This window comes from Penicillium taxi, assembly GCF_028828555.1.
Source record: "Penicillium taxi strain IBT 34144 chromosome Unknown utg000003l_segment0_segment0, whole genome shotgun sequence".
NCBI classification, from domain to species: domain Eukaryota; kingdom Fungi; phylum Ascomycota; class Eurotiomycetes; order Eurotiales; family Aspergillaceae; genus Penicillium; species Penicillium taxi.
Genome location: NW_026643205.1, coordinates 25,002 through 44,528, shown reverse-complemented (window position 1 = coordinate 44,528; position 19,527 = coordinate 25,002). Strand labels below are relative to the sequence as shown.

Below are 19,527 nucleotides of genomic sequence, written 5' to 3'. Positions count from 1 at the left end.
GAAATATTTGTTCCTTTGTACGCCGTTACATTTTTTTTTATACCCACCCGCTAAGATACCTCGGTATACTTCGCCACACAGGGCCTCATAGGATAGAAGTTTACCTGACTTTCAGATGACTCCATCTCTGACTTAGAGAGCGATAAATTCTAAACCGCGGAGCTGCTGGTTAGGAGGGCCCAGTGAAGCTCTGGAGTGTTGCTCTTCAAATCTCTTCTGGAAATCGTGGGTCAAATTATGTACAGGTCACAAGTCAATCAATAAATACTTCAAGCAGGGCTAGGTACAATTTTAGCACCTAAACTTTCAATTTTACAGTCAATCTTCAAAATTTTGAGTCAGGATCAATATTTTCTATCTATGATGTCTTCTTCGGAATGAATTGTCCCGAACGCTCAGATCCATGTATCCACTAGTCCCAAAAGCTACATCATGGAACCAATGGCAGAGTTGAAAGGACGTTCAATTTCTTTACCCCACAATTCCTTTACCCCACGTTCCTTTACCCCACGGGGAACTAGACATCGTCGTCGGAGTTTCTCCGAGAGCTCAGTCATTATAAGGATCCTTGACCCCGCATATTATGGAAGGGTATCGTTCTCTGTCTTTGTCACGATGAATAAGTCTTCAGCAGAACACATTGAGTCCCGAGAAAATAATGAGAAAGAATCTCTTGCGACGCAAGATGCACTCTATCAAGTCTATGCATCAAAAAGCCCAGAATGGCATCAAAAGATGACTGGCAAGCTTCTGCGTAAGGTGGATTTACACTTGCTGCCCTTCTTGATTCTCATGTATCTTCTGAATTTCTTGGACCGCAAGTAAGTACCTAAACGCATTCTTAGACTATCAATCTGTATTCATTTTATCTTTAGTAATTTATCCCAGGCACGACTGGGTTCACTGGAGGCTGATTTGGGAATGAAAGGCACAAATTATAACCTAGCTACGAGCATCTTGTTCGTTGGATACCTACTGATGCAGCTTCCTTCTAATCTTTTACTTACTCGTATTCGGCCGGCCCGTTTTCTGGGTGTGACTATGGCCATTTGGTAAGTACTATATCAGAGCTTATAAGGTATTGCCTGCTGATTATATTCTCAGGGGTGTGATATCTTGCTGTCAAGCTGCTGTGCATTCTTTTTCAACACTAATTGTGTGCCGGTTCTTCCTTGGATTTGTTGAGGCGCCGTTCTTCCCGGGTGCCATCATGCTCATGTTAGCTCAAGCAGTCCTGAGTGAGTGTTTCATTGCTGACTAGTATATAGGTCGAGCTGGTATACGAGGCAGGAAGTGAGTATTACTTGAGTCTTATGAAAGATTTTTTCTGACTTCTGCTAGTTGAGTCACCGTATTGCCTGGTTTTATTCGGGGAGCTCGCTAGCCAATGCCTTTGGCGGCCTGATCGGAGCCGGTGTTTTGGGTAGCCTAGATGGAGCACACGGATTGGCCGGTTGGCGATGGCTTTTCATTATAGAAGGATCCATCACTGTGGGGGTGTCCATTCTCGCAGCGTGAGTTCATATATGGCATATGGATGTAGCTGTGTTCTGACTTTTCGTTAGTATTTTTCTTCCTAACTATCCAGCAACAACATCCTGGCTGGATGAACAAGAGCAAGGATATGCCCAATGGAGACTCATGCACGATACAGGAGAAGCTGATGATGCCACCTCCACCGGCATCAAGGACGCTCTATCATTGGTATTTTCTGATAAACGTATTTACCTCTTCATCCTCCTTCAGCACGCTTCCCTTCTGTCTCAGAACTTTCAGTACTTCTTCCCAACCATCGTGCAAACTTTGGGCTACAACAACATCGAAACCCTTCTAATTACTGCGCCTGTCTGGGTTGCCACCTTCCTAGTCTCACTTCTCGTGACCTGGACTTCGGGGAAGACAAACGATCGCAGCATACACATCATTTGCTTGATGTTGATTAGCGTCGCAGGAGGTGTGATCATGACTGCGACAACTAACATTGGTGCTAAATTCTTTGCAATGTTTCTGTAAGACAAGCAACCTTCACTATATTCTTGATGACCCTAACCTTCTTCAGAATGCCTATGGGCGCTGTTTCGGCATATCAAATTATCATCGCATGGATTTCAAATAGCTTTCCTCGGCCACTTGTCAAGCGATCTGCCGCGATTGCCATCGCGAACGCGCTTGGCAATACATCTTCTATTTATGGGAGCTACATGTGGCCCTCCTCATCGGGACCTCGATACATACCAGGTGGTAGTGGGACAGCTGCCATTGCTTTCTTGGTCGCAATATTAGCGATGGTCATCCGCTTGGTTCATAAAAGAATGAACAATCGACTTGAGGCAGATTCAGCTATAGATGGCTCTCAAGTAGATACGAATGATCTCGAGACTCGTGCGGTTGGGTTCCGTTACATCCTGTAAACCGAGCCATGACAACAAGTGGACCATTAGCAGTCGATAGTCATTCCGTAGTAAATGATAACTGTAGTTTCTTCTTTCTCAATACTGAAAGCTTTCTTATCTCAGAATGATTTTGAAGGTTCTAAATAATTTTAAATTATTTACTTGACCTTCTATGCGTCAAATCAGTAACCTTGGAACTTTTTGCGGAAGATAAGTTTGCTCAATTACTCGATTGGGGCCAGAGAATAAAATATTTAGACATCACAAAAAATTCTAGGCATGCGATAGCGTGAAGTTAGCTAGGCTGTTTACCTGGTGGCATTCTTTTATATTCGCCGCCGAATTAGAATTATCACCGTGTTCTGTTTTCGGGGCGCTCTAAATGAGGACACAAATCCATATTCAGAACACAGGTGAGCTCCATTTTTGACTCCCGCTAGAAAAGATGAGGCCGCCACGATCCGGCCATAAGCAATGAGGATGCAGGACTAATTCACCTTACCCCAGACACATCAAATCACTTACTCATGTCATCCTCGGTGCACAATTTGGTATTTTGTTCCTAAAAGGTTTTTCAATTTCTAAGATGTGTGTCGGTTGACTAGGTTATTACCGAAGCAGACAGCTATTGATATCGTTTCTGTACGTATATAATAGGTGTATGCATATTGGGTAAAAGTGAAGTGTCATTCTAAAATGCTCAGATGAAAGAAGATATAGTAGCTGCCATGCCAAGATCACATGATCTTGGTATGTCCGCTGATATTCGTTCCAACAATGTGGTTCCTTTTGCCCAGTTTTGGCCATGCAACGAGTTTTAGCTAGCGAGGTCTTCGGCTCGGTCTGTCTCAGCAAATTGACTACTGTTTCGCAATGTGGTACTTAGATTCGCAGCCTCGCAGCTTAATTTTGTCTGTAATCTGCTGATTATCACGCCGTTGGCTGTTGGAGTTGGGAAGGTCCATAAGGAGCGCAGAGGCAGTTTGCTGATGCTATTGAGCGGCCTGCGAGGTGAGTAAATTTGGGGTGGAAGGAGAATGACGAGTATTGTCTTGAGATTGAGAGGACTTGGGTGTTGTGAGTGAGTTTTGTTATTTGTTGAGGTGTCCACTTATATGGCGACTAGTGAGTATTTGTTATAGGCATATATATTTTATATTATTCAAGAGAAACGATGGAAGCTTTTCATTAAACATTTATTTCCCTATTCCTTCATAGAATGAAATCTACTCCTACATTCTTTAAGGGCAGGTTGACCCCAGCCCTTCATCCATTCCGAGTGCAACTCCTATTGTGCAGTCGCTCTTTCCCCAGGCCGGAAGGTCAGCATTGGGCGAGGCATCGCCTCAAATGCCCTCCTCTCACTCTCCGTCTCGATCTCCAGGCTCGCCTCGGCCCGAAGCTTCTGTATGCTATAGTCAAACCTCATGTCCCAGGTCCTGCGCACGCTACCATGGCCCCTAGATATTCCATCAAGTTCTTCCTCTTCATTAAAACATTCGAGCCTTTTATGCCAATTCTTCCACCACTCGGCAGGTAAGATTCTAAGAGCTTCGACTTGCTCCGCGGTGACACGATCAGCGGTTGCCCAGAAAGCGTCAAACAAAGGTCGGTGGCCAAAAATCTCCCAAATAGTGCAGGCAAGTGTCCAAATGTCCCAGGCAAAGGAGAGAGGTACACCAGAGAATCGGGCCTCGGGTGGTTGAATGAGAGGAAGAGTCTTTGAAGAAGACCTAGCAATTTTATAAGGGTTAAAAGATTCCCCAAAGTCGCTAAGGACGGTCCTTTCCTTTCCAAGAGCAATATCATCGCTGCGAACGCCAGACCAGCCCGGAATAAATACATGTACAGGTATTCCATTAGATAATGGCATGCCATCCAGACAAATAACGGCCTCTAATTCTGGCTCTCCAAATTTCTCGTATAGTTCTGACGTGGAATAACGATCAATGGATTCAGGAAACTGGACTAGGATGTTACCCAGATGAAGGTCTTGGAAGAAATTGAGGTCAGCTAGGCTACCCAGCTAATCCATTTATAGGCTTCACGTACCGCCGTAGCCGTGTACAATGTCGTTACTATGCAGGAAGGCCACCCCACGAATGAGCTGAGCGATAATTGACTGCGCAACCTTGGACTGGACAAGACCGAAAGTCGAAGCCTCTTTAGCATCAAACAAACTCATCTGCGCGGGTAAAGTGGCGATCCACCTATGCTTCCCATTAGGTCCAGTAACCCAGAATTCGTCGAGGAGGGGTGGAATGACTTCTCCACCCGGTGTAGACGGTAACTTCCCAAGGGAATACATAAAACTAGCCTCAGGTGTGCAAGAACTGGAATCTGCGGTAATCGCCTTCACTACCACGAATCTAGCCCCTTGTTGATCGCGGGCTAGCCATATAGTTGAATATCCTCCGTATCCAAGCTTTTCAACCAGTTGATATCGGCCGTCATTTAGGTCTTCCCCGATTTTTAGAGGATAATATCCCCCGGGACAGTATCTGTCCAGGTCTTCGACGTTTTCAATAAGTCTGTACTAATTCCTGTCGGGTCCCGTAGTCGATGGTCGAGATCCGCTGGATCCATTTGTATCTCCGCTCATTTCATCTACTTTCAGGGAGATGAAGGTGGGCATGGATGGCGTCTTTCGAACAGGAGACTGGTTTGAGACACAATAGCATACCTGTTTATGAATTCGTCGGGCATTAATGTAATTACGTGCGAACATCTGCAGAGGTTGCGCAACATCCAGCGCAGGACCAGTCGCGCTCGCCTCGCGTTGGTATCTTGACATGAACTCGACCCACCCACTCTCGGTGGTGTCAATTCTGTCCCCCAGACTTCTAGATGGCTACTAAGGCCGAGATATTCGATCTGATAGATGAACAGCCACTAGGAGGACTTTCACCCGATCGAAAACAGATGAATTGAGTGCGGTTATATTCCTTAAGAAAACTAAGCTCTGTAGCTATGATAAAACCCCATGTCCTTCCGCCTCCCGATTCCTCTAGCAGAAAACATAACCTCTCACCCGACGTCTACAGGTAGAGAGGTATCATCTCAGCCCTCCAGTAACTTCCATGGATGTATCAATGTGACTTTATATTTGACTAATCGTACCAGCTACATACACGAACTCCAGGGCTCCATACATATATATGTATGTAGGTACAAATGCATATACATAAAATGTCAGACATCCTGCTCGTTATTTCCGTTTCTTGTCGTGAGGGGAATACAATATGATCTCTGAGGTTCACTTCTGCGGTTCTTTGTTGCATAGCTTATTCTTCGTTCTAAACTTATAGTGTGGTTGCTGTGGTCCATCAATCGCTATCTAAAGTGCGATCGTGTAAGCGCCTACTGAGTTACTGCACAGGGTCCGTTTCGAGTGATGCCTCAGTGCTTGGGACGTCTGTCTTAGCAGCCAATCCATTCCCTGAAACATGAAGTGTTTTATATGTCATCGTGTCCAATTTTAGTTAGACGTTCAAGTCATCCAGGACGCGAATATTGAATGACACGATTCGTCAGTCACTGGCGCCCATAGCTGCACCGAAAACAATCTCTAATCCTTGGTCTCTTTTACCAGTCGCATTGAGGCTAGAGGCTAGAGCACTGGAAAATAGTAGAGGTCGGCACGGTTTTACGGATACGGATACGAATAAAAGCTCTACGGTTACGGTTACGAATAAATGCCCTCTATCCGTAATATCCTTAGCTTATATCACGTGTCTAGAACCGCAGTTTTAATATATATTTCCACATCTATAGAGTTATTGTCGGTACATCGGTGGGTATAGCAATGTTGGTGAGAGGCTAACGCCCACTTCTAACACTTATTACAGTAGAGCTCGGCACGAATAATATTCGCACTTATTTCAGGTTATTTGTATTCGCAGTTGCTACCACTAGCTATTATTCGTATTCGCACTCGCAGTTGATGCGATTATTCGCGAATATTCACAGTTTTCTGCCACTGCCTACAGCCTAGTTATACTAGTTAGTACTAGTTAGTTGAAAATGTTTCTCGTACGATAATAATAGCCTTTGATTTCTCACTACCCTAAAATCAGACAATGAGTGATAATCAACGCCCTAAACGGGCACGACGGGAATGGAACTATCTTAACCTTAATGGTGGAAGTGATGATGAAACTGATCCTAGTGATCGGATTCCTCAGTCTAATAAACGACAACATTCACCCGATGAATCTTCTATTTATCTAGATGATTCAGCTAGCCAAACTCCTTTTCTGATGCCTTCAGATTCTACTTCCTTGCCGACTAGCCTGATTCCAACATCAAATTTCAATCTACCAGATCCAATCAAGAAGAGACGTTCAAAGATAGTGAATACAGCACTCTGGGATCATTTTACAAGAACTATGCTTCCAGGCGAGACATGGAAGCGTAAAGGATTTACCAAACCTCAACAGAACTGGCTGGTTGAATGATCAATTGAATACATAATTTAATGCTCAATTAAATACACAACCTCCAGATTTTCTAATCGATCGATCAATACGCCGAAAGTTATCGGCATTTGACTATGCACGATCACAAGAAGGAGCTAGGGGTAAAGGCGCGAAAACTCCAAATGCTGCTTGTAATGCTGCTCGTGTCGCCGGCGTGGCGATGAAACAGGGTTTAGAAAGCACCATGGGTGGTGACAGCACTCAGAGTGACTCCCAAAGACCTGTTCTAAGTCGGCGAAGAGTTGAAGACCCTGATATGCAGTATTATTAGCTCAAGTTGAATGCTTTATTCTCGTTGAAACAAACACGTAACGATACGTAAAATATATTCTTAAGTATGCAAATTGGAATACAAAACAAACTGAATAAAAGAAGAAATACGGAGATGGAAAAGTGAAGTTGAAATTGTGATGTGGCTTGAAAGTCTGAATTAGGGAATTGATATTCCCACGACCCCTTCGCTAATCTGACGACCCCCTGCCTTATTTTTAAGGTTTTAAGACATCAACCTTCATTTTGCCATATATTCTGCCAAAATTAAATAATTAGTGGAAATAGATATAACGTGCAGCGGGGCGGAAGTGTGATTTGAAAATCAGCTTTCGGCCGTCAATCTCGCCCCATGTCATGTCGTTTGTAATATACGTATCCATCTGGTCCCACTCCTTGTCAAGGATCTTCACGCGAAATTTTCGGGGTGAGTTCATCAGCCAATTAATTATCACCTGCAGCTTTGTGTCACCCTCAACATCAGGAACCAGGACCACCTTGCCCTTGTCAAAGTGTTTTTCGAAATTGATTGAAACTGTTGCGACAGCCGAGAAACAAGGCCATCAACAGACGGAAAGTATTTCGGCCGAAAAAGCTTCTGCCGAGACAGCGACTCCGGAACTGGAGTAAACTCCAATTCCCTTTTACTGCAGTAAGGACTCGAGCACCGTTCTCAGTTATCGGCGACTAGCTAGCTACGCTCGCTAAGCGAGCGACAGAAACCAACAACCCATTACGGGGGTCATTGATTTTGGCACCTTTTCCGTATATGGCACCCATTGTAGTTTCACCATGCATATATGCAAACAAATGTGCTGCGACCATGTGAGAGGCAGGATGGTATCGCCCAGTGATCGCAGACCAAGCACTGTCTTTGATTGTCGGGTGTTTGGCGTTGTATCTGTCCAACATTTCGTTTTTGAATTCCATCTAGTGGTTGCGCTTGCGTTTTCCCGCCCCAGTCTATGAAATATCTATTCCTATTTTCGATGTGGTAAAGAGTCGCATGAAGGACGCACGTAAGTACGCCCTTTCTTCCCCTCATCGAGTCTTTCCGCCTAAGAGTTCAAAAACTTTTCAGTGGCCTCGTATTCGCGGATTTCTTCCAAGAGTCGCTTGGCCTCCTCAGTCGCTTCATAGTCGATCGCGGGTCCATTATAACTGCTTTAGGAAATTGATCGATCGATCTTTTTGGATGCTGCTGACAACTTGGCAACATTCGCGCCTTGCTGGTAATAGCTCTGGTCAAACAGACCCGGAGGTTTCCAATACTCTCGAGCTGTTGCAATTTCACGTCTCAAACACTTTTTTTGATTGATGAGATCTTCTAAGTCGGTCTGATTGATTGGGGGGACCATGGTCATGTTAGGATCCAGCTTCGCCGCTTTTTCACATGAAGATCTGGAACACTAGTATCCAAGTCGCTTTCTGAATGATTAACGCGCTGTAAGCGCTCACAGATATCTTCCATTAGGGACGGAGAAAGAGCGACCAGGCGGTATCCAGCTAAACCTTAATTAAAGCACTTGAGGCGATTCAAATTTCGAGTTCCAGTTAGAAGTCGAGACAGCCGTCTTCTAAGGCTGGCTGTGAAGGACGTAGAAGTCGAAACTGTGAAGGATATGAAAGTTGGGGTAGAGAAGTTATAAAAGTTTCATAGTAGCTAAAATACAGAGTTGAAGGAATGATTTGAATTAGAGGAAGAAGGTAAATTAAGTAAAAGAAGCACTAGGTAAATAGTTGGCCAGCAAGAACTGAAAACAACAACATCCACTACCTTCTATTCACTTCACTACCTTCTATTCAATTCACTACCTTCTATTCACCTCACTACCTTTTATTCACTTCACTACCTTCTATTCACTTACCACCATCTATTCATCCAAGGAAATGAGAGAAAGCATCTTAAGGGTATATTTTTTCTTTCTTTAATTTTCACATGCCCCTCTGCATTACATCTTCAATCCAAGTCAGCCTACATCTTAAAAAAATGTATGTATACTCTCATTCTTGTTAATCCTTGTTGATACTTGTTATCTTTCTTTAACTTATCGGTTCTACACCTCTTGTGCGTGACTAAATTCATCATCTAACACTACTGCACTTTCGGATTCTCACAGCAAAAGTTCTAGAGGGTTTTATTCAGCCTTTAATCCTCACCAGAATAACCGACAATTCATTTCCCTCGTACTCTATGTCTTCAATCCGCCTCTAAATGGCGACTTAAATAATTCGGAACAATCTCTTTCTCTTTTTGTTTCCATTTTATATTCCGTGTCTTTAGCCTGCCTCCGAAAGGCGACTCTTCAAACAGTTTAGAACACTCTTTTCCTCACGATGGCAACCATATTTGAATTTTCAGAGCATTTAAAACACGAAGAGGAATGGTACGATGGCTTTAAAAGACATACCATAGACCTATCTTCCTTTGACCGGAAGCACTGGTCATTACTTCCAGCTCGCACCTGGACACTTAATCAGTATCAGCCTTTCAGCTAGAATGTTGTCTGTGGCTTTATGATCTGGCTTCCTAGCATGAGCGGGCAAATTCAAGGAATATATTCCGATCCCAATACGCAGCTGAGATTTTTCATTTCTGGTGAAATCCCCCACTTTGGACTCAATCTGCGTCTAGTATACAAATATGACGCTCACCATGATATGGATTTCGTGGGATGAACATGAATTTGATAAGAGGGAGACTGCAACAACACCAGAAACCTTATATAGCCCTCAAATTGAGAACCACGCCTTTTCCGCAAGACTGGGTCAAACAAGCCTCACAGCAATCAAGCTCACAGAAGAGCAAGCCAAGTCATGTCAAGGCATCTCCGAAGCAGATGGATTCCAAGTCCGCTGGAAGTGCAAGGTCAGCCCCTACTGTTATGGATTTAACATTGAGATTTCATCATTAGAGTGGTTCAATAAGGCACAGAGAGAATCTATCAGACTCTTCAAACAGGCTGCAAAGGCAGACAGCTTCAAAGTATACACGCGTGTATAGTCTCCTGTCCTTGTTGAAAATTAGAACATGCTTAAGTCAGTACATAATCCAACTTTTGCGCCATACCCGCTCTATGATTACCGTTGGCATAATGAGGTGAAGAGGGTTGAGAGAATCGAGCACATCCCTGATATTTAGGAACCATGTGTCCAAATTTCAACGCTGCTCGATTAATATACAGATAGCTGGGAGGAAGGTGGTCAATTTGACTAAAGGGGAGGTGTTCGTGCGTGGTGGCAATGTCAATGACCATTTTTAGTAATTGTATCCAAGGCCTGGTGGGAACTATTGCTCGAGTCATAGGCCCTTGGGGAGTCGCGGGTGGGTGAGCCGAGGAGGTGTCAATGAAGAAAAAACAATGCACTACGCGTTCCCATCAGATTAAATCGATTACTTTGAGAGATAAAATCAGAATCATGGGGAGGAACAGACCGGCTCGTTAGAGCGATTGGAACACAGAATATTCTATAGTTGCCCCTATGCTGTTGCATCACAACAGCTAGAAAGGACTGTAGTTTTCGATCACATTCAGTTATATGTGCCTGTTTCTGGTCCGGGTCCGCCATGGATGGATCCTGCAGCACCCCATCAAGGAGCCATGCTGCCTGAGCGCTGCGCCTGAAGCCGCCAACCCCGGGAGAGTTCAGCGCATGGATCGCGACGCGAGATGCGAGCACCACCGCATGATTCATCTGGTCTAAAATGGAGGGTTCGAGTGGTAGACAATCATCCTGGGCGGGTATCACGGAGCCCAATGGCTGACCCACAATGGCTAACTCACAAAGGAACGTTTTATGCCACCGTGAACCAATGGTCTTATGGGGTGTGGAGAGGACCAAGTACGTACCGCTCAAATATCCGGATTCCCCACCAGGTATTAATTTCCTCTTCTTCTATGGTCCAATCAGTCTGCGGCGAAGCATTTCTGGTTAGAGCAGGAATGGATCGTAGCTGGGCTGCATACGCCATCCTCGTATAGCTTCCGATCGTCCCGAAAGCCTGCTCCGGATGACCATGGGCATACTCGTAAACTGATAACAACACGCCAGCTTGAATGAGGCGGGTTGTGGATGCGTGTAGTGCTTGTGCCTGGGCTATAAGGGATTTAGTGGCAACGTGGAGCGTCAGATCTTCGACACGATGGCCCCCCTGAAGCCCCAAGAGATCGGAAGAGTCTGTGGAGGAGACAATTAATGCCATGCATAGAACGAGTAAAGCGAAATCAGCCTGGGGATTGACCCCAAAAGAAAGCAGTTGTGGGTGGAACCGCCGTCGGGAGATAATTGGTACGAATTATGCACACCCTGGAAGTATCGGACACTGATTTCATCAAGATAAAGTCCCGTTGTTTCGAGTAACTGCTGAGCTGAGAGGCATAGTGTGGACTCAACTGTCGAGACTGGCACTTTGCGGGGAATGTGCGCGCTGCATGCGAGGCTGTAGAAAAGTAGTTGTGTCGATGCACTGACAGGGTTGTTAGCTCGTAGAGAGCCAGAGTTTCCAAACGCCGCTTTCGGACTGAGGACTGGCTGCGGATGCAAGGGTGGAATCTGCGATTGCTTGATGTCGCGGACTATGATTCAGGGTCTGTTATAGACAGGGTAAATCATGGCTAAAGGAGATTGTGGGTCAGCGGGTATTCCAATCCTCGGTTGGAGTAGAAGCAGCATGGTACTCAGCGCAGTAGCGACAGCGCGGCAGAGACTTGTCACATCGTTTCTTGCGGGCCTTACAGTTGGCGCATACATTAGGAGACTTCAAAGTGGCGTCCGCTGGCATGGTTGCTTGAATTAAATTGACAGTAGGTGGTGGTTTGTGTGGGACCTGTCGGGGATTGTTGGTCGCAATACCAACCATCGGCCGCCGCTAAAAATCCTCGAAGGAAGAAAAATAAAACACAAAGCGCCGGCAACGCCCGCTGGAGGATGCAACGGGATCTGCAGGGTCATTGCCACTTGCTTGATTTAGTTTAGATCATCACTAGTCGAAGATAGTGCTTACTGCCTCCGACAGCCCGCACTTCCCCGACGGCTGCACCGACGAAGCCTCTTCATTGATAAATGATCCCTCAGCTTCCAAGATCAGTCCGCGTCAGCTGTCCTCAACGATCGTCTCATAGAAGCTGTTCGCCATCAATGTTGAACTCCATACCGCTGGATGAACCCCGTCGGGCAACATCTAGCTGTACCCCTCGCGTGGCCGCTAGTGTGATTCGGCGGCCACTACGCCCAGCAGCTCACTATTGTACTAATCAATCAGCGTGTTCACGGTCGCATTATGATCAGAGATCAGCTAAATGTATCGTTGCGAGTTGTAAGAGGTGTGTTATTCAATCTTGTCCTCGCTGCAACTGAATAGATAAAACTTACTAGATTCACTTCATGTCGGACAAACAGCATCTTGACCATTCTCATTGGTCCTGTGCCCACTTTGGTCTGGTGGTATCGACAAAGGTATTACGCCAACACAAGAACTCTCTAATAGTGCCTCCCATCGGTAATCCTTCCCTACGCCACCGTTCAAGGAAGTATGGTCTTTTCTAGCGTTTTCCCGTCATTCTGGCCACTACATCGTCTAAAATTTAACTCGACCGGATATATCTAGGCACTCATCGCACTCCCGGCTAAGTCAAAATGTGTCTGTGCGAGTCAGAGCCCCATCCCCGTTGACCAACTATCGAAAGGATGATATAAGTAGCTGGGCTTAGGGTACGTACTCGATGCGTGCACCGAGTCATATCTAGGCTTCCGGGAAGAACACAATATTATGAACGGTCTCTGTACCCCAAGAGTTGGAACCAGTAGATTACAATATGTCCTAGGCCCCTCGATCTTCGGGTGTCCGCGGAAATGTCCCTAACTGACCTTGCCATGACCCGGTGAGAAAGCTTGCCGCTTCATTGGAATTGATTCTTGCCCGATGGTGCGATGACAAAATATTGATACGATGGACTGAAAGTGGCTTTTCAACCACGAGTGGAGCCCAGATTTACTGCAGTAAATATGTGGCACCTAATTGGTTTGTTGGTTAATAAGCGGGGCTAGAACTACCTACTTTAGGCAGTTCTGGAGTAAACAAATAACACACCTCTTACAACTCGCAACGTTACATTTACACAATAGATGCATATGCACCAGTAAGACGCGTCAGTTTTCCGACACAAAGCCTTTCAAAAATGCAAGCCGATATTCATTGATTGTCTCGGTGGCTCTCCAGAATCCAGAAATTACTCGAGCAAAAAGAAGAACCAATTGAGCGGGTAACCTTTATCTGAACAAGCATAGGATCAAAGTCGTAGATAGCCCATATAGTTCAGGATTTTGAATTACCAGGATATACTACGAAAGGAGCTTTCAAGTTTCGCATCATTGCTTTACAATGTTTATCGCATTTGAAAATGGGCAAATGGCGAAGAATAGAACTTTTGGGCTGGTCCTAGAATTTTGGGAGAAGTTGGATTACAGAGACCTTTGTCCTTGACCCCTATGATTCCAACATGTAACAAATAAATGCTATTTTATCGCATACTTTCCAATAGATCCTTCTACCTCTCAACGGCGTAAACATGATATATTGCACTTCAGAGAGTGGAAAAGCTTACAAGGTCTGCTGAAGTTGAAATACCAAACAGTTTCTGGGCACAAGATATAAAAAGTCCACTGATTTGCTGTGGCCCTTTTGCCTGAGGACTTTCGGAATTTATTATCTCTTCTTGGTGACATGTGTTTAAGCGACAGCGACCGCCTTTCCTTTCAGCCCCATGGTTGATCCTCGCTGTAGGGAGTTTGATCTCACCATCGCTTTCGAAAATTGGATTTTGTCAGGCGTAATCTTAACGATCTTGCTTGTCGTCCTACTTCCGCGGATATATCACCTTTCTTCGCTATGCCGAAAAGCAAGAAGAGGACAGTTATACTTCTGCAGGCTAGTTGGTACTCCCACCTCGCTTGGATGCCTATGAAGAAGTAAAACAAGTTATACGCATTGGCTAACAAATCATACTGCTAGCTTTTACTTGGTGCTCTCTTAATGTTACAATTGATTCTCCTTATACTTCAATTCTGTACAGCCTCATTACGCGATCAAATCAGTATAGCATCTGCTATTCTGGCGCGAGCAGCAACCACAGGATACATGGTTCTCTCTTATTATGAACACATTCAGACTATTAGCCCCTCTATAACTATGAACATATATTTCTTTAGGCACAGTGTCTGTGACGGAACATAAGTGCGGACCTCCTGATTTAGCGGAGATTTACCATCGATATCGATAGTACTCATATTAATCCTTCTCGTGGATGTTATAGTATTTGCATCAGAATTGATAAAGACCTATCTCCCTAGCCGGAAGAGCTAGCTAGGGGTCGAGCACTCTTTCTATGGCTACGACCACTTTTCCGACAGGGATATCGTCAGATCTTGCGGGATTGCGATCTGCCACCCATCGATCAAAAGCTCTAGTCGAGCAAGGTGCACAGGCGGCTCGATGAGATGTGGGATAAATGTCAGCTTATTTTGCCGTATCATGCTCCTCCCCTGGTGCATTGCCTACTGAAAATGTCCCTAGAAAAATATAAAAGGGCCTACGCATTGCTTCTCACCACCTGGCGCAGCTACAAGTGGCAGACCTTAGCTACGGCTGTACTTCGATTGGCACTTCCGCGTCGAAGATTGCCCAGCCATTCCTTATGAATAAATTCACGGTATATATGGAGAACTTGCAGGATGAACAAGAGGCTCGGAATATGGGCTATGACTTGGTATATGCGAGCATTGCGGTAAGGCTATTTTGTAACCTAACCTGTAACGCATTTAATATTCACAATAAGTATCTCAGGTGTCTACCCAGTGTATTGGCAACATACGTACTGCTTCATCACCATAGCCCGAGGGGGCTTGATATCCATGATTTACCAGAAGACGACGAAACTGAAGCTAATAGCGGGTAAGACCGTCGACCCTGTGACTCTGATGGGCACGAATATCGAGAAGATCTTATTGAGTCTGCGGACCTTCCACGAAGCTTAGGCCTCTTTAGTCGATATTGTACTCGCCTTATGGCTCCTCGAAGGCCAAGTGTCGGTTTCCTTCATGATGTCTGTCATTTTCGTTATAGGTATGATGGACGTAAGATCGCTTTGCTTCGGGCTTTTGTGACCTGAACTAAGATCATTCACCATAGTATGTCTCAGAGTGTCTGGGCTTATTTCCCTACGCGCTAGTGCAAGTCAACGAGAGTGGGTTGAGAAGGTCGAAACTCGTCTCCAAGCTACTACGAACATATTGGAAAACTGTCGGAATACTGACGCGTCTTACTGGTACATATGCATCTACCTTGTAAATTTGTTCTTGCGAGTTGTAAGAGATGTGTTATTCAAGTCTATTCTAGAACTGCCTAAAGTAGTTCTTCATTTATTAACCAACAAAACTAATTAGGTGCCAAAGATTTACTGCAGTATTACTGCAGTAAGTCTGGGCTCCACTCGTGATTGAAACCACTTCCAGTCCATCGTATCAACAAAAACATAACTTCTGTCAAACTCTTAGGTCTGGACAAAATGCTATCCGAGAGCCTGGATAATTGGCGGGATAGGGAAATCCGGGCTTTGTCCCGCTACCGCAAACTTCTGGTTACCTCAATCTTATTGGGTAAGCCAAGCATGTCGTTGTTGCGTTCAATACTAACTCGTAGCCCATTTTATACGCGCAGGTAATGTACCTGATCTTCTTGCTCCAATTGTGACTTTCGCGCTCTTTATCCTTATCAGTGTAACCAGGCACAGTGACTCTCTTTAAACAACCCAAGCCTTTACTTCACTCTCACTGATCTCGCTTCCGACCTTTGCATCAAATAACATTTCCAGGCTGTCCCAAACCTCCTGTCATGTACTGAATGTTTTAACCGCATTCAAGAGTTCCTGCAGCTCCAGCAAATACAGGAAATTGCCGTCCCATATTTTCGTGATAGAGATTCTGAAGGCTACTTAAAGAGCAATTCCAAGCTGGCCTTACAGCAGCTAGTCTTCAGCCAACCAATCGACCATCCATTCCTGCATTCAATACAATCCAACTACTTGCATATTTTTCTCGGCACATAGTCAACTTACTCACAAGAAATGCAGCGAAAAATGCACATAGAAGCACCTAATCAGGACAACCGAGGAGTATAGACCGGACCAGAAAACTCCTCGACTGTGACGTTAGATGCAACTTTATAGACAAACCTACCGGGGGCGATTGGCAAATTTAATCTAGCTGGCGAATTTTTTCATTGCAGAACGTAGGGACCGTATTAACTCCTGGCTTCTGCAGGTCCAAAAATGGTTGATTTGCATATGAAGTTTTCAAGATCTATGAGCAGTCAATTGTTCATCGACTGCGAGCTGAAAAGGAAAATTTGGAAATGGATTTCTTTATCTACACAGATTGAGATAATATCACAAGTGCTCTTAAACACATAGCTTTTCTTTTGAAATACAGAAAGATACCTTGTTTGAAGCATTCAGACTCGAAGCACTTACGGAGCCTGGTTCCAAAACATTCTTGCCCCGTTAGGAGATAGCCAACTGCCCTGCGTTTTGATAAATTTTCGAACAGCAACAACAAATTCTCTTGTACCAGCTCCATGATGAGTTGCATCGTAGAATGGGCCCTCTTTCTGAGACATGTAGACTCCAATTCCCCCAGCGCCTAGAGGAGTGCCTAAAATCCTATTAATTGATATTGGGATACCCTTGTCATTGTCAAGTACTTACTGAAAGAAGTTCCAGCGACCAGTCCATCTCTACCGACACACCTAATTCCAACACCATCAAGATATACGGCAACCTTAGGACCTCTCAGAGAAGATTCATAGATCTGGCCGTCTGAAAATGCGTTTCCGATGTTAATAGCCGGGAAATCATCGCTTTCCCAAACTTGTGGATATATATCCAGTTCCAAACTGAGACCATCTTCGCCACGACGATTGCCTGCAGCCATCACTATTGGAATCCCCAGATCAAAGATCTCTTCCATTGATTTTTTCATCTCCGAGAAGGGCGGTTCGTTTGGATTTATACCAGCCTCGGCCAGGTCCTCTGGATCGAAGCCACTTGAGAAGAACAAAATACTGGATTTGTACCTGACAGGCAGTTTGCTTTCTTTGTCTTCTTTGATATTACTGATGATCAAGTCCAGTGATTCAATGAAATCTACGAAATCACTCTCATGAATGACAGGCACAATTTTGGCTTTTTTGGCCGATCCAAGGTGCTTTCCCACAGCCTTAGCGGCGACACATGTACTGTGCCAGACGTCTAATCTTTTGTCAATATCACCGTCATCTTGCCAGGAGGCTTCGGTTCTCAATGCAGGTTCTACTCGATTCTCAAATTCCTGGAAACTCAGTCAATTAATGCATCAATTTGCCAACAAAATGCATATAGACAAACCTTTTCATATCCCGATTGAACTCCCTAAGTCGATATTCAGTCAGAATTTATATGTTAACAAAGCACCTGTATAAGAGGAACTTACGTCTTCAATCTGATAGAGGTAGATGTCTGAACCCGCTTCAGCAGGATAGATATACTTCCCATCTCGGCATTGCCAATCTTCACCAGGTGGAGTGCTCATGGCAATAAGCTCTTCGGGTGCGTCAAATGGAATTAGTGGACTGGGCTGCCACTCATATTGCTGAGTACGCTTCCCAAGATTAATTTGGGATTCATCCTGACTAATGTTGTGCAACTGAGATTGACGATCCTGGTATTTAGCAGGTATTACTGCTTGTTTCTTGGATGACAGGTTTAAGACAATATTCTTCACATCGCTAGATTTCTTGAGAATGGTAAGTTGAGACTCGGCCAAGCGGACTGTATACCAACTTAATACCCCAGATCTCGTCCGGGAGCTTATTTCCGATTGATTGGTAGTTGATTGTATAGTGGCCTTGAGGCGTTTCAAGGAACTAGGGTCGCTGCCATCTTTTGGAATGACAAGGTAGCTTTTTGTGGTCGCTTCCTGTGATCGTTTGTTGACAATTGAGGTTTTACTGAATAGAGGAGCCAAACTCGGGCACAGAATGAAGCAAATTGCTAAAGTGCTCAAGAAAAGAAGAAGGGCCAAAGAGCGCATTCTGGAAGAACAAAACAGTCCAGACTGGCATCTGTATTCTCAGCTACAGTAGGGATTTATAAACATAATAGCTGAGATCTAATTTCCGTGAAACATCCTACATTGAGAGCTAGTAGGGACTTGACATAAGTTGCAATCCTGCAATTGCCCGAGTGAGACAATCAATAATGCTGAGAGTAACGAAAGGATTCTGACAGGGAGATCATTTGGGGCTATTATAAGACCCCGACCCCAAGCCTTTCCTTATTACTAAAAAAAGGTGCTCAAGTGGGAATTTGGGATGATGTCGTGAGATGTGGCCTGATTTATCTATCAATTATGATGTTTCGCTGGCAGGTGTGTTTTAAAATATACTTGTCTGGTTGAGTTGCTGTCGAGTTCATCGACTTGCTCTCTCTCGAGTCGGGTCTGTCCAGTCAGAAATACCATCGGAAGATATAGATGTTACAGGATAATTCGTCATATTATTGACAACGTTCCTGATTATTGGAGGATAGCTGCCATAGAAAAGTCAAGAGACATTCGTTTTTGGAAGTACTAATACAATAATAATACAAAAGTTTAAGCTCTAGTGCCGACGGCGTGACGACAAAATCGTACGCTTCCAACACTCACTATCCAGCTTTCACTCATTGGAAATATCAAGTATAAGCTCGGAGGGTCGCGGGGTCCCCCCTCACTATAGTGAATCTAGGTAACAGGATCAGCCACGGGCGTGCCGGAACAGATTCGTCACAGTCCCTGTAGATATCGGTCTCATTTAGGTCTGCCCCGTACAGCAGCAACGACTAAGCGATGTCTAGCCTTCCTAAGCGAAGGGCCAAAAATAGAGATTTGTTTTCTGTAAAGTCATTCACCCACTATGATCTCAAGAGACTCTTTGCAATACGATATAGCGTCGCATTGACTAATGGCAAGTAATTTTTGTAGATGGCCACATTTAGTGGTGGTAGGCCTTTATAAGCCGATTGCTTCATCCGTAGAGTTTAGGTCCGTTACATAGTTCAACGTGTGAACCCTGTCCTTTCAATGTAGTTGATCGACAGAGATGTTTTTAGCAGCTGCGTAGAGCTGTTTAAAATTTGGAGGCATTCCAATTTGATCACAATAATCAATCCAGTTCTTAAGGGAAAATTTCTGAGCTTCATCAAGTCTGCGTCCATTTGGTGGCCTCTCAAATAGCGATTTACCACCCTGGACGCGTCGTCGAAACCGTTGATAGTTTACATCAAAAGCTCGCGCAGTTGATGACATTGAACGGT

The 19,527-nt window shown here is 44.6% G+C and overlaps 8 protein-coding genes across 8 annotated transcripts; 2 read left to right on the top strand and 6 right to left on the bottom strand.

The window, feature by feature from the left end:
- Positions 1-615: 615 nt before the first annotated feature.
- Positions 616-2,411, top strand: N7495_003500 (uncharacterized protein; the record flags this gene model as incomplete). The annotated part of the gene is made up of 7 exons (XM_057206151.1): positions 616-821; positions 876-1,052; positions 1,105-1,218; positions 1,269-1,293; positions 1,342-1,514; positions 1,566-2,009; positions 2,060-2,411. 7 exons carry the CDS (start codon positions 616-618, stop codon positions 2,409-2,411), a joined length of 1,491 nt encoding a protein of 496 aa, XP_057063831.1.
- Positions 2,412-3,681: 1,270 nt separating this feature from the next.
- On the bottom strand, positions 3,682-4,701 carry N7495_003499 (uncharacterized protein; the record flags this gene model as incomplete). The annotated part of the gene is made up of 2 exons (XM_057206150.1): positions 3,682-4,385; positions 4,446-4,701. The coding sequence occupies 2 exons, from the start codon at positions 4,699-4,701 to the stop codon at positions 3,682-3,684; spliced, it is 960 nt and encodes a 319-aa protein (XP_057063830.1).
- A 228-nt stretch (positions 4,702-4,929) lies between these two features.
- Positions 4,930-5,187, bottom strand: N7495_003498 (uncharacterized protein; the record flags this gene model as incomplete). Its single annotated transcript, XM_057206149.1, has 2 exons — positions 4,930-5,052; positions 5,077-5,187. 2 exons carry the CDS (start codon positions 5,185-5,187, stop codon positions 4,930-4,932), a joined length of 234 nt encoding a protein of 77 aa, XP_057063829.1.
- Positions 5,188-8,199: 3,012 nt separating this feature from the next.
- Positions 8,200-8,505, bottom strand: N7495_003497 (uncharacterized protein; the record flags this gene model as incomplete). The annotated part of the gene is made up of 2 exons (XM_057206148.1): positions 8,200-8,302; positions 8,348-8,505. 2 exons carry the CDS (start codon positions 8,503-8,505, stop codon positions 8,200-8,202), a joined length of 261 nt encoding a protein of 86 aa, XP_057063828.1.
- A 1,280-nt stretch (positions 8,506-9,785) lies between these two features.
- Positions 9,786-10,145, top strand: N7495_003496 (uncharacterized protein; the record flags this gene model as incomplete). The annotated part of the gene is made up of 1 exon (XM_057206147.1): positions 9,786-10,145. One exon carries the CDS (start codon positions 9,786-9,788, stop codon positions 10,143-10,145), a length of 360 nt encoding a protein of 119 aa, XP_057063827.1.
- Positions 10,146-10,486: 341 nt separating this feature from the next.
- Positions 10,487-11,345, bottom strand: N7495_003495 (fungal specific transcription factor domain-containing protein; the record flags this gene model as incomplete). The annotated part of the gene is made up of 2 exons (XM_057206146.1): positions 10,487-10,921; positions 10,989-11,345. 2 exons carry the CDS (start codon positions 11,343-11,345, stop codon positions 10,487-10,489), a joined length of 792 nt encoding a protein of 263 aa, XP_057063826.1.
- A 429-nt stretch (positions 11,346-11,774) lies between these two features.
- N7495_003494 (Zn(II)2Cys6 transcription factor domain-containing protein) lies at positions 11,775-12,002 on the bottom strand (the record flags this gene model as incomplete). Its single annotated transcript, XM_057206145.1, has 1 exon — positions 11,775-12,002. One exon carries the CDS (start codon positions 12,000-12,002, stop codon positions 11,775-11,777), a length of 228 nt encoding a protein of 75 aa, XP_057063825.1.
- Positions 12,003-16,664: 4,662 nt separating this feature from the next.
- Positions 16,665-17,764, bottom strand: N7495_003493 (Subtilisin-like protein; the record flags this gene model as incomplete). Its single annotated transcript, XM_057206144.1, has 4 exons — positions 16,665-16,849; positions 16,903-17,524; positions 17,581-17,604; positions 17,666-17,764. The coding sequence occupies 4 exons, from the start codon at positions 17,762-17,764 to the stop codon at positions 16,665-16,667; spliced, it is 930 nt and encodes a 309-aa protein (XP_057063824.1).
- Positions 17,765-19,527: the final 1,763 nt, after the last annotated feature.